Source organism: Gossypium arboreum, chromosome 11 (assembly GCF_025698485.1).
Source record: "Gossypium arboreum isolate Shixiya-1 chromosome 11, ASM2569848v2, whole genome shotgun sequence".
NCBI lineage: Eukaryota > Viridiplantae > Streptophyta > Magnoliopsida > Malvales > Malvaceae > Gossypium > Gossypium arboreum.
Genome location: NC_069080.1, coordinates 136,235,194 through 136,248,517, shown reverse-complemented (window position 1 = coordinate 136,248,517; position 13,324 = coordinate 136,235,194). Strand labels below are relative to the sequence as shown.

At 33.0% G+C, this 13,324-nt stretch overlaps 1 protein-coding gene across 2 annotated transcripts; it reads left to right on the top strand.

The window, feature by feature from the left end:
• The first annotated feature begins 2,628 nt into the window (after nucleotides 1-2,628).
• LOC108473085 (putative disease resistance RPP13-like protein 1) lies at nucleotides 2,629-8,633 on the top strand. Of its 2 annotated transcripts, XM_053021636.1 has the most exons (4): nucleotides 2,629-7,208; nucleotides 7,332-7,407; nucleotides 8,056-8,151; nucleotides 8,286-8,633. In XM_053021636.1, the coding sequence occupies exons 1-2, from the start codon at nucleotides 2,929-2,931 to the stop codon at nucleotides 7,336-7,338; spliced, it is 4,287 nt and encodes a 1,428-aa protein (XP_052877596.1). In that variant the 5' UTR covers nucleotides 2,629-2,928; the 3' UTR covers nucleotides 7,339-7,407; nucleotides 8,056-8,151; nucleotides 8,286-8,633. The 2 variants fall into 2 exon arrangements, with proteins under 2 accessions (XP_052877596.1, XP_017630136.1); XM_017774647.2 differs by having other exon boundaries at nucleotides 7,332-8,151; nucleotides 8,313-8,633.
• Nucleotides 8,634-13,324: the final 4,691 nt, after the last annotated feature.

Genomic DNA, 13,324 nt, shown 5'->3' with positions numbered 1-13,324 from the left:
CCACTTCCAATTTACTACATTTCAATTTTTCTACATCTCCATCCATTACCTAAAATATTGGGAAGCACCAACATGATTCTTCAAAAACAGGGCTTATTGTAAGCACATCTCTCATAGTCATATGAACTTTAAGCTGTTCATCTAAAACTTGAGCTAGAATCTTGTAAGCACACCCAACAAGGCTTATTGGCTAGAAACAGGGGCGTAGCTAGGGGGCTGGCATGGGCCTCGGCCCCCCCCAAAATGAAAATTTTCATTTTAGGCCCTTAAAATTTTTAAAAATTTTAAATTAGTAAAGGTAAAATTACACTTTAGCTCCCAAAATTATAAAATTCAATTTAATCCTTTATAAATTATAAAAATATAAATTATAAAAATTAAAATTTCATCTGGCCCCCCTTAAAAAAATTTTCTGGCTTCGTCCCTGGCTGGAAACCATTTATTTCTATAGGAACAGCTATTGAATTTGTTACCCTGCATCAATCCATTCACTATCTGGCTCCGCATTTTCAAGGGAAATGCTATGTCAAACTTCTTGCCCCTGTTGCATACCGAAACCTTTGATGGAATTGCGAAACTGATACTGACTTGGATCACCATTCTCGCATAATCGAATTTAGTGTTGTTCTTAGTTTGCTCCTCCAACCTTACAAACTTTCCCCCATCCATCACCAAGTGCTTTGAAAGAGTCCTCATACCAAAATTACTAGGGGACTTCCTCTGCTGATACCCACAACAAAATATTACATTACAATATTAACTATGATTTCTTTATCTTTGTTACCTTTTTTATTTTGTATTATCATATCTGTTTTATAGTTAATGTTCAGGGTTCATGATAATACTCTAGAATGACATATTTTTATGTATTAATTACATATTTATTTGGAGTATGATCCTACTAATTTGAGCTATTTATGGTTCTTTATCTTGTAGGGACTAAATTGAAGGCAAAAGGAAATTTGAGGGCAAAAAATATGAATTTAAAGATAAATTGGGCCAGCATACTAAGTAAGAGAGAAGTGGTGCTGAAAATGCAAAGTGTGGAAAATTTTGAGGGCAAAAGTGCAAAGAAGAGATTTTATAACAAAGACTCTATTTAAATTCCAATTATGTTATGATAATTATTAAGGATTATTATTTAGATTTAATTTTAGCCTTTATCTTTATTTATCCTTATTTATCTTTAATTTATCTTTTAGAATTTAATTAGTAATAGACTAGGTTTCCTAGTACATTTTGGGAATGCTGCACAGTCAGTTCGTTAGCTTACTGCATCAGAGGTTGACGAGGCCAAGAGACAAAATGTCGTGGTATAAGATAGTCCCACAAAAACGATTATTGGTTAAAGTTAGGTTCCGCCAAATCTTAAGTCTAAAATTTTGGAGCTGGTGGTCGTAGGCGTCCTCTTCCACTATAACTGGCTTATTCTGTTTGAGAAGGGTCACTTAAAAGCCGGGAATTGAACCTAGGCGGATCGAGACAATCGGAGCCTGGAATCTCTCCATAAGAAATCTTTTTCCTCAACTATATTTTTAAATTTTCGCAATCTCAATTTAAATGTTTAATTTTGTTTTTTTTTCTAGATCAAAACTTTTAATTATGTTTTTTTCATATTTTTTTTCCAGGTACGCAGGCTTTTTTGGGCACGATTTCGAAGAACAAGCATTTGTGAAATCCAGTCCCTGAGGATTAAAAAGAAATATTATTTCTAATGTTCAACAATGCATCAGTTCACAACTTTCCCTTTTAAAAATATCATTTCTAATGTTCAAACGTATATATATGTTTGAGAGTGCAATATAGTACTAGAGGTGTGCATGGGCCGGGTGGCCCGGCCCGGCCCGAAGGCCCACCCGAAAAATGAGAGGGTTTGGGTAAAAATATATGCCTGAAAAATAGGCTCGGACAAAAAACGAGGCCCATTTAGAAAATAGGCCGGGCCTCAGGTAAGATTTTTTGCTGGCCCATTTTTTTTAATGTTAAATTATTTTTATTTTTAATTTTAAGTAACTTTAGTACTTTTACTTTACTCTTTTGTTGTTTTTAATGTTATTTTAATATTGTAAAACTTTTGTTATTAATATAATTTGGTTCTTAATTTAGTTCTAATTTGTTTCAATTTTTCAATTTTAATATAATTACTTTCTATTATATTTTTAATTTATGTATTATTCTAAGAATTATTTTAGTCTCATTTTTATTTGTTTTTGTTTTAATATTTGTTTTATGTTTTTAAATGTATTTGATTTATTATATTTTAAAGTTTTTATTTAATAAAAAAGTAAAAAATTAATATGGCGGGCCGGGCGGGATCAGGCCTACCATTTTTCCGGGCTGGGCTTGGACAAATTTCTAGGCCCATATTTTGGGCCGGGCCCGAGCCTTGAAAAAGGGCTAAAATTTTTTATGGGCCCGGCTCGGCCCAGCCCATGCACACCTCTACAATATACCTAACCCTTTTAATTAAAAAGAAAAATACATAAAAAAAATCCATATATTTTTAATTAATTTTTTAAGCATCAAATAATTCATTTTCTTTCCTATTTTTTATAGTTGTCATTGTTTTTTACCTCCGGTTTATATTTGCTATATTAGTGTCAATTGATCAAGATATTGTCTGAATTATTAGATGCTAAAAAAATCATGTTTCACTAATTATACAGATTCTCCATCTCCATTTTTCATGTTATAAACACTGTCGGTGGATGCCTCAGCCATTTTCTATTTTATTTATCAGAATTCGTTGACTTCCACCTCATTGCCTCGTTGTCTGAATTATTAGATGCTCAAAAAAATTATTGAGCTGACTTCTTCAACTTTCACTAATTATACAGAATCCATCTCCATTTCTTTCTTCTTTCTTCCCTGAATTTCCTTTTTTGGCTTCTTCAATCCTCTCTTCACCGTCTTTATCATTATTTCATCATGTCTGTCATTGGAGAGGCTGCTCTGTCTGTGTTTTTGGAGCTGTTGGGGGGTAAGTTGCTCAACTCTGCACTCAACTTTGTTGCTGATCATAAGCAACTCTGCCACCAGCTCAAGCAGTGGCAGTCCATATTGCCTGATATCCAAGCAGTGTTAACCGATGCTGAGGAGAAGCAGATCAAGAACGAGGGTGTGAAGAAATGGTTGGACGACCTCCAGGACTTGGCTTACGATGTGGATGACATCTTGGACGAGTTCGCTTATGAAGAGTTACGTCTCAAGCTCCAAAAACCTCAATCTCAAGCCAGCACTAGCAAGGTACGGAAACTCATTCCTACCTGCTGTACCAGTAGTGATTTCACTCCCACTTCTTTCCTGTTTAAGAATTCCATGATTCCAAAGGTGAAAGAGATCACTGATAGACTGAATAGTTTGACCAATAGAAGAAGAAGTTTGGGGTTGAGTGACATCTTGTCTCAAGCTCCAACCTCCAAGGGAAAGCAACCTAGGCTGCAACCAACTTCCGTGGTGGATGGAGCTGTGGAGTATGTCGGTAGACACAAGGAGAAGACAGAAATGATTGAGTTGCTCAAAGGCGATACCTCCAATGGAGTTTCAGTCCTTTCCATCGTGGGCATGGGAGGGATGGGTAAAACAACTCTTGCTCAGCTTGTTTACAATGACGCCACCATCAATCAGTCTTTTGATCTCAAGGCCTGGGTATGCGTTTCTGATAATTTTGATGCAATTGCTATAACAAAGGCAATTTTACAGTCCATCACTTCTGAGTCATGTGATTACAGTAACTTGGATTTACTTCAAGTTAAGTTGAAGGAGAAGTTGTCTGGGAAAAGATTCTTGCTTGTTTTAGATGACATTTGGAACGAGAATTATAATGATTGGACCATCTTACGGTCTCCATTTGGAGCAGGGACCGCTATCATTGTAACCACTCGTCTTCAAATTGTTTCATCTATTGTGGATCCGCTTAAAGCTTTTCATTTGGATAAGCTATCAGATGATGATTGTTTATCCATATTTACACAGCATGCACTAAAAGCAATAAATTTCAACGGACATCCCCACTTCAAAGAAATTGGAGAGAAAATTATTAGAAGGTGCAATGGCTTGCCTTTGGCTGCAAAAGCTATTGGAAGCTTGCTACGCACAGTTAAATATCATCGAGAATGGGAAAGAATATATGAGAGTGAGATATGGAACTTACCAGAAGAGCAGTGTGGCATAATTCCAGCTTTGCTATTAAGCTACCATCATCTTCCGTCATACTTGAAACGATGTTTTGCATATTGCTCCATACTTCCTAAAGATTATGAATTTGAAGAAGAAGAAATTATCTTGTTATGGAGAGCAGAAGGTCTCTTGCAACAAAAAGCTATGCCTCAAGTTAAAGATATTGGAAATCAATATTTTCAAGATCTAGTGTCGAGGTCATTTTTTCAGATATCCAGTAAAGATGAGTCCCGATTTGTAATGCATGACCTTATCAATGATTTAGCTCAAGTAGTTGCAGGAGATATATGCTCCAAACTGGAGTCTGATAAGCAACAAAAGTTTTCACATCGCACTCGACATTCTTCTTATATTGCTGGAAGTTATGACACTGTGAAAAAGTTTGAAGCATTTGATCAAGTCAATTCTATACGTACTTTTCTACCTATAAGGTTGTCACGTTATTCGAGGTCTCTTTTAACTAATGTTGTTTTGGTTGATTTGTTGCCAAAACTTGGCTACTTAAGGGTGCTTTCTTTGAGTGGGTATGAAATAGATGAGTTTCCTGATGTTTTTGAAAATTTAAAGCATCTTCGCTTCTTGAATTTTTCTTACACTCGTATCAGATGCTTACCAGATTCTTTGTGCACTCTCTACCATTTGGAAACTTTATTATTAAAGAAGTGTTCCAAGCTTCAAAAGCTACCCTCGAAGATGGAAAAGCTTGTTAACTTGCAATATCTGGATATCAGAGGTGCAAACTTAATAGAAAGGATGCCTTTCGGAGTTGGTAAGCTAACCAATCTTCAAAGGTTATCAAATTTTATCATAGGGGAAGGTGATGGACATAGTATCAGAGAATTGAAATATTTGTCAAACCTCAAAGGTGCTTTTTGTCTTTCTGGGTTGCAGAGTGTTAAGGGTGAAGATGCAGGGGAAGCCAAGTTAAATGAGAAGCAGGGGATTGATCGATTGGTATTGAAATGGAGTTGGGACTTTAAGAAAGATACAAGGAAAAAAGAAGTTGAAGACTCGGTGTTAGACTCTCTTCATCCTTCGAAAAAGCTTGAACAACTCGTCATTGAGAATTATGGTGGTGCAAAATTCTCTACTTGGATTTCAGATTCTTCCTTCAAGAATATGTTGTCATTGGAGCTTCACGACTGTAAAAATTGCAAATCCCTACCATCGATTGGAAGGTTATTGTTGTTAAAAGATCTTTCAATTAGTGGTTTAGATCAAGTACACAAGATTGGTGCTGAGTTGTTTGGAGAAAATCAATCAAATGCTTTTGCATCATTAGAGTCTCTGAGTTTTCGCAAAATGCTGAATTGGGAGGAGTGGGACGTATGTGAAGACGATGAGCAAGTATCGAAATTCCCCAGCCTTCGTTTTCTTTCAATCAGAGAATGTCCTCTATTGCTGGGGAGGTTGCCAACCATCCTTCAATCATTGCAGAACCTTCAAATCTATGAGTGTAAGAAACTGGTAGTTTCAATTTCAAGTTTTCCCTTGCTGTGTGAATTAAGCGTTGAAGGGTGTGAAGAATTGGTGGATGAAGGTTCTTTGTCTGTACAGAAGGTTACCTCTTTGAAATATGTGTCTCTTTCAAATATTTCAAAGTTTAATATTTCAGCAGAGAAGATAATGTTGAGATTTGCAAACTCTGAAACATTCTACATCTCTGGTTGGAAGGAGTTGGGATCTTTATCACAAAATGGGTTAAGCATAGTTGGGCATCGTTTCATCATGATTAGGAATTGTCCGCAATTGGTCTCTTTGGAAACAGAGGAGGAGATAGTGCAACTTGAAAAGATTCCAGGTGTTAAATCTCTGGTAATAAATAATTGTGAAAGGCTCAATAGATTACCAAAAGTCTTACATGCTTTCCCGTTCATTACGAGAATATTACTTAAAGAGTGTCCAGGCTTGGTTTGTTTTACAGAGAGTAACTTTCCTCCTGCTTTAAAAGAGCTGAGGATTGAGAATTGCGTGAATTTGCAATATTTGGTTGATGAAAAAGAAAATAATAATAAGAGTATGAGTAGCAACATTTGTCTTCTTGAGCACTTACAAATAAGCTACTGTCCATCTCTAATATGGTTATCATCAAGGGGCGATATATGCAATCGGCTTCAACATCTAGAAATTGGAAGTTGTCCAAAGTTAATTAGCGTATTTTCAAACGCCAAGTTACCCGTAATGCTTAAACATCTAGTTATTTCGGAATGTCCAGTGTTGGAATGCATAGCCCAAGACTTCCTTGAAACCACTGATCTCGAAATCCTTTCAATTAGGAATGCTGAAAAATTGAAATCATTACCGCGGGGATTAGACAAGCTCAGCCATCTTCAGGAGATTAAATTATTTGGGTGTCCAAATCTGGTTTCATTTGAAGAAAGTGGGTTGCCCACCACAAATCTCAGAGTACTCAGGATTTCCAATTGTGAAAATTTTGAAGCCCTTCCCAAGTGCATCAACAACTTCACCTCCCTTCGAGATTTAGAGCTGCGGGAGTGTTCGGCTGACATATCCTTTCCAGAAGAGGGTTTCCCTACCAACCTCACATCACTTGAAATCTCAAACGCGCCCAGAATTTATACATCACTTGTTGAATGGGGATTTAACAGACTCACCTCTCTTCAACTACTCAACATCAGCTGTGAAGGATGCTCACGTGCGGTGTCATTTCCAAAAGAAGCGATAGGAATGATGCTGCCTCCTTCTCTCACCGATATCAGCATCAGTAGATCTGAGAATTTGGAATTCATATGCTCCAAGGGCTTACAGCACCTCACCTCTCTTCAACGACTGGGCATCTATGGTTGTCCTAAGCTCGCCTCTCTTCCAGAAAAAGATATGCTTCTCTCGCTTGAGGAGCTATATATTTCTAATTGCCCGTTGCTAGAAGAAGGGTGCAGTAGGGGTAAAGGACGAGAGTGGTCCAAGATTTCCCACATACCTTTAGTGGAAATTAATCATAAAACAGTCATCCCGAGGGGATTATATGGGAATTTAATGGACAAAATCTTGTATCAAGCTCTCCACAGGTGTGAAACGCATTTTAAACATTTATAAATTTCATAGCTTTTTTTTTTTATATATCTGATTGTCCTCATGAACAACATGATAACAGAAATCAGTCTTACATATTTTGTATTCAATTTTTGCAGGCATTGAAGGCTAAATTGGCAAAAAATAGTGGAGAACTTCAACTCATCTACTTCAGCTTATTTGATTTAGTAAAGCGTTAGTCAATTCTCTGCAACATTTATTCAGCAAATTGAATGTTCTGTTTTCATTTGCATCTTCTAATTTCTAAGCTATTTTGGTATATGAGAATGGGATTTTAGTTAAAAATATTTTACATTTCGTAGTACTATTACCCAATTGTTTTTCAGAAGAACAAGTCTTTTACGTGATAGTTTGATCCTTCCAGGATTAATGGAGGGATACAGTACATGTTACAACATGGCATTAGAGAGCTCAATTTAACACATGTAAGACAACAGAGTTCCCAAAATATTGTTCTGTCCAATCTCAAAGATATCCATCTTAGTTTTCCGAATTTCTCAGACCATGAATCCATTCAAAGGCTGCATCAATTCACTTGATAAGGAATTGCTTCTTTGATCATGTGGATTGAGCGACATAATCAAACTCACTGTCTCAGTGACTGACTATGTGACTTTATCTAATCCGCTTTTACTTAAAGGTACAAAAATACTTTATACGATTTCATTTTCTAGCCAAAATTAGCAGCGACTAAGTGACTCACTATATCTCGACTCTTTTGCTTTTGACTTTGAGGTATGAGTTAAATGAATCAAATGATATATATACTATAGCAGTTTGGAACTAGTTTCATTGCAGCTCTCTTTTAATGTTGCTTTTCAGCTTTCCGGTCGGTAGATTGCCATATTACCAATCTTTATATGAATTTCCCCTGCTTTGGAAGGCTTCAACTGTGATGTTATCAATGTTTATGATAGGGTAAGTATAGGTTATATGGAGAATTTGTTCTTCTGACATTCCTTTCCTGTGTTGGAGCATATTTTGGTGCTTGGTACATAGTTGTAGTTGAGGAGCCAAATATGTTATTTATTTAGCCTTGTACTTTCATTCAGCTTTGGGAACCATGAAATTGGTGGCAGGTAAAAGGCCAAATGGTACCACTGGGGAGGTGTACGTACCTTTGGGTGATAAAGCCTTGAATGGTGGGCATCCAAAGAGGGCAATACCAGCTTATGGGCACAACAACGGCACAACGTGGTAAGTTTGGTTTCCAATGCTTTTAGTATCATCTATTTCTATCTACACAAATCATGAGTCTGTCTTAGGTCTCCATTGATGATTGATAAGAGGCTAGGATGTTTTAAATAAAGTATTTTTTTTTTTTTTACATTTTGAGTTGGTCACTTGTTATTTATTATTGCCAAGTATTTCTCAATATGCGGAAAGCATCATTTAGAAAATTGCTCCAAGTTTGTAGATAGTTATTGGCAAGATATTTTATTTTATGATGTAATCTCCAACTTTTAATAGTGAATTTCATTTTTGGTTCTGCCCGTAGATGTAGAGAATATTCCCGAATCACGTATATCATTGTGTTCCCTTTTTTTACTTTCTTTTTTGTGTTTCGAATTTTTTAATTTTTTTTCTCAAACCAAAACATAAATTTATTAATAAAACAACCACAATGCATAGCAAATCATAAAAATTCAGATAGCCCTATATATCCCAATGGTTACACTCAAATGTCAGCATAGATCAAAAGCATCAAAGCAAAATATTCAAAGAAAACAAAGTATCAAACATTATAGCCACCCACAATACTAACTCAACATGCTTTAACCCATTTCTTTGCAAACAAGTATGCCACATAGTTGCTTTCAAGGTAGCCATTACCACATTAGTGGACGCAACACTTTTCTATGGGAATTGGTACATATTGGAATTAGTCTATTTCATGTACCATTTTCAATTTATAAATATTTTTAAATATTTAATATATTTATATAAATAAATATCAAATAAATGGTTTTAAATAAATTTCAAATATAAAACTATTCATCAATTATATAAAATACGGATTAATAAACTCCTCAAATAAAACTCATCATTCTAACAAATTCAAAATTAATAAGAAAAAAAGAAGCCAAGGATGAGGGGTTTTTCAATAAAAAAGCTGAAGGGTGAGTAAAGATTTTTCTATGATAATGAGGTGAGTGAGTTTTTTTTTTATATTTTAATTTTTATATTTTAAATGAAAAAGTATGTTCTAAAAAGAAATAAAAATGTTAAACTTTAGTTTCTAGTGTAATATTTTTTTAGGAAACACCATTACTTCAAATATTAGCAAGCACCAACATGATGCTTCAAAAACATGGCGAAAAATAAAAGCTAATGGCTTCGTTTTTTTTTTCTAAGCAATTAATGGCTGATTTGAATACAATAAAAATAAAGAGGTTTATTATTATTATTTTAGCCATAAATTAAAGAAAAATGTGTTATATGTCCTCATGAAATACTTATTTAAGTCCAAGACTCAAATTTTAGCTTAAGTTCCATCATGTTTAACTTTTAGAGCTTGAGTTTAATTTTAGCTAAAAATCTAACTGTTTTAAGTAAGATCAATTAATTGCCTAGTAAAAAAATAAATTTGATTCTCATGCTCAAGTTTCGATTATATTGAGGATATATTTTTTATGGCTAGAGTTTAAATTGAAAATTTTCAATAGTAACCAAAATAAGAACTTAATAAGTACGTGAATTACTTTAAATTAATAAAATTCAAGATAATTTGAGCTGCTCAAGCTTATAATTTGACTGGTTGTTGCCTTGAGGTTGTCCTAAGAAATCTGTAGACTCTATAATGGAAGGGCCTCTTGAGGATGCTACCGTTAGTTACTTGAAAGTTGATGTTTTAGACGAGACATTGAATTTTCGGAAGTGACGATAAGCTTGTGGATGGTGAACACACATTTGAAGTTGAAGATGAAGATGAAGATGAGGAAGCATTAAGTGAAAATATAACAAAGAGACTCAACTCCCATGCCCTTTGACCTCTTTTCCGCTCCTTTTTCAGATCTCTGTAGCCCATCTATGCACCAACAACCCTTCAACGACATCAGCAGGCATCATTAACTGAGTCCATCTTATTAAAACCTTTTTATGTATCAATAATTGAGTCCTCCCAATTAAATATTTAATAAATACCTAAGGTTGTCAGCTTGCGTGTAATTCCTAGGAAGATCAGATTGGATCCCACAAGCACACCCATAGAGAAAGGAATAACCAATTTTACTATTTGAATAGATTATATCTTTATAATTTTTAAAAGATTAAATTAAATTTTTATTATTTTTAGGAGAGGTTAAAGTATAAATTTAACTTTATTAATTTAAACTTTTAAAAATTTAAAGAGTAAATTTTTTTCATTTTAGGGAGACTAAGGGACCTTCAAACCCTCTGGCTACACGCCCTGTGTGCAGTACTTATGATATTTAATGGCATATATTTTTACGTGTATATTCATATATTTTTTATGTGTTGTATTTTGTCGTAGGTAAAATCTTTTAATATTTTGCATCGTTTATTATTGTGATTACTTTTAAAGAAAAAAATAATTATATTAATGTTTGTGATCCATAATTATTTTATTTTAATTTATTTGTTATAGTGGTTCAATTTTTAAGGGTAAAAGTTGAAAAAAGGGAAAGTTACATAAATATTCACTCACTCAATTATTAGGGTGTTTTTATTTTGGCTACTTAAGTTTAAAATTTTTATTTTAGTCATTAATGTTATCAAGTTTTAATATTTTGATAGCTCCTCCATTAAATTACTAATGGAATGTTGGTGTGGCCTTTTTATTGGCATAATAACAAATTTAGCCATCCAGTGTTTATAGATTCTATCAATTTGGTCTTAATTCTAAAAAGAACAAATTTAACCCTTAACTTCATACATTCTAGCAATTTAGTCTTAATTTTAAAATTTCAAAATAAAAATAAAAATTATTTAAAAGTCTATTTCTTTATAAAAATAATATTTTATAAAAATACATATAAAATTTTAAAAACATTTATAAATAAATTAATATATATTTTCCTGATTTTTAACCTAACTTTTATTTATTAAAATAACAACTTTTTAAATAAAAATTTAAGGGAAAAAACTATGAAAAGACATACAAATCCAACTTTTCTCTTTTCTTTTTAGCATTAACGACCACCATGTTCAAGTTAGGTCAAAAACAATAATTTAAGGTCAAAATGGATAAAAGTCAATGTCTTCATGTTATTGCCCTGAACAAGTTTGTTATGTTTGAAGTTGTGCTTGAGGGTAGACATGAATAAGGATATAAAGGTGAGGATGAGGTTTTGGAGGCCTAGTTAATGGAAGGTCATGCTAGCAGCTTCACAACTAGTTCCTAAATTGATGGCATGACGATGGAGGATATGGAAATCAAAGAGTTTGGAGTAAGGGTTATTGGTGTCGGTGATTTTTGTAGTTCCTTGAAATACATGAAAACTTTCAATAATCTCTCACATATTTCAAAAAGTTAAGTTACAATTTTAACTGAGCGTTTCGATATATGCAATAATCATATTGTCATTTGGACTATGAATCACAATTTTTAACAAATGAGATATAATTTATTTTAAATAATTGGTGAAATAATTATTTAATTTGTAACTAACTTTTTCACTTACCATATTATATGATTCATTCTTGAACACGGTTGTGTGCTAATAGGCCATGCATGCACCTAGTTTTCAAATATGCTCTAGAAATTGTCAAAGATATCATAAAAGCGACTCTACTTTACACTCATATGGGTCAACCCATTAAGTGTATTCTATAAAGGAATACACCATCTATAAAGGATATGGATTTTATTAAAAGTTTTTACTCATTAAAAGTTTTTTACTCATCCTTAGCATCCATGTAGTTATTTGTTTAAGCAATATTTATGCCAATGTGCTTTTTAGTAAATTGAATACGACAATCGATAGTATTGATTCTTTCAACTATAAGCTTATCAATACCGAATCAACAAATTTATTTTGATTTGGTGCCAAAACAACTTTATAAGACTCTATTTCCTAAAATAGAAAAATAACAAATACTGGAATGAAGGTTTTAAAGTAGGATTTCAAATCTTACGATTCTCTCCCAAATTGACTCTCCACTTAAAGTTAGATAGGAAGTTTAATTACTCATGAAATTAAGCATACTCTTATAAAGGGTTCAACAAAAATTAAATAAAAGAAATAAACAAATAAAAGAAAGGAAAAAAAAAGGGGAGGGTGGCGTTGCGGCACAATATTGTGCAAGACAAAGAAAGAACAGAAATAGAAACAGAGAAGAAAAGAAAGCAATTGAATTGCTGTCCCTTTTAGAATATATATAAAACTCAAAATGCCTAATCCTACTTAATTTCTTTAATCTAATCCAATATTAAAGTGTTATCTAAATATATATCAAAACATAAAATACTAGAAAATTAAAATATTATCCTAATAAAAAATTAAAAGTACTTTTTTTTTTTTCTAAATCCTATATGATGGCATGATGGTCTATGGTGTTCATTGTCCCAGGTGTGGTTTGGATTTGAGTCACATTAGTCGTGTTTGTTATTCGGGTTTTGCCAGTTTATTGTGCCCCCAAAAAAAAAAGATAAATCTTAACCCAAAACTTTTATGACAACTTGTATTTCCGACTCTTTTTACTTTCTAAGTTTACTTTTGCACCTAATCAAAAATCAAATAATAAACTCAAAATTAATGATATTTCATTAAAGAATTTATCAAATTTAAGCACAATAAACATTTAAATTGAGGCTATTATCAAACATACTTTTCTATAATATAATTAGTTAAACACACTTTCACATAAAAATGTTTTCTCATAATTAACTAATATAAAAATGTTTCCCAATAAAAATTAATTATTGACTTTAGTGGAAAAATGGAAGCTTAATAACTATAATTAAGGGTTTAATTTATGATCATCTCAAATGTTATAAAAACATTATGTAAAAATATAACTATAAAAGAGAATAATTATAAAGATTGGTGACGGATTTAAAAATTAAGTTAGTTTGAATACATATAATTACAAGATAATTATTTATACTATGATAAAATGTCTGATTAAA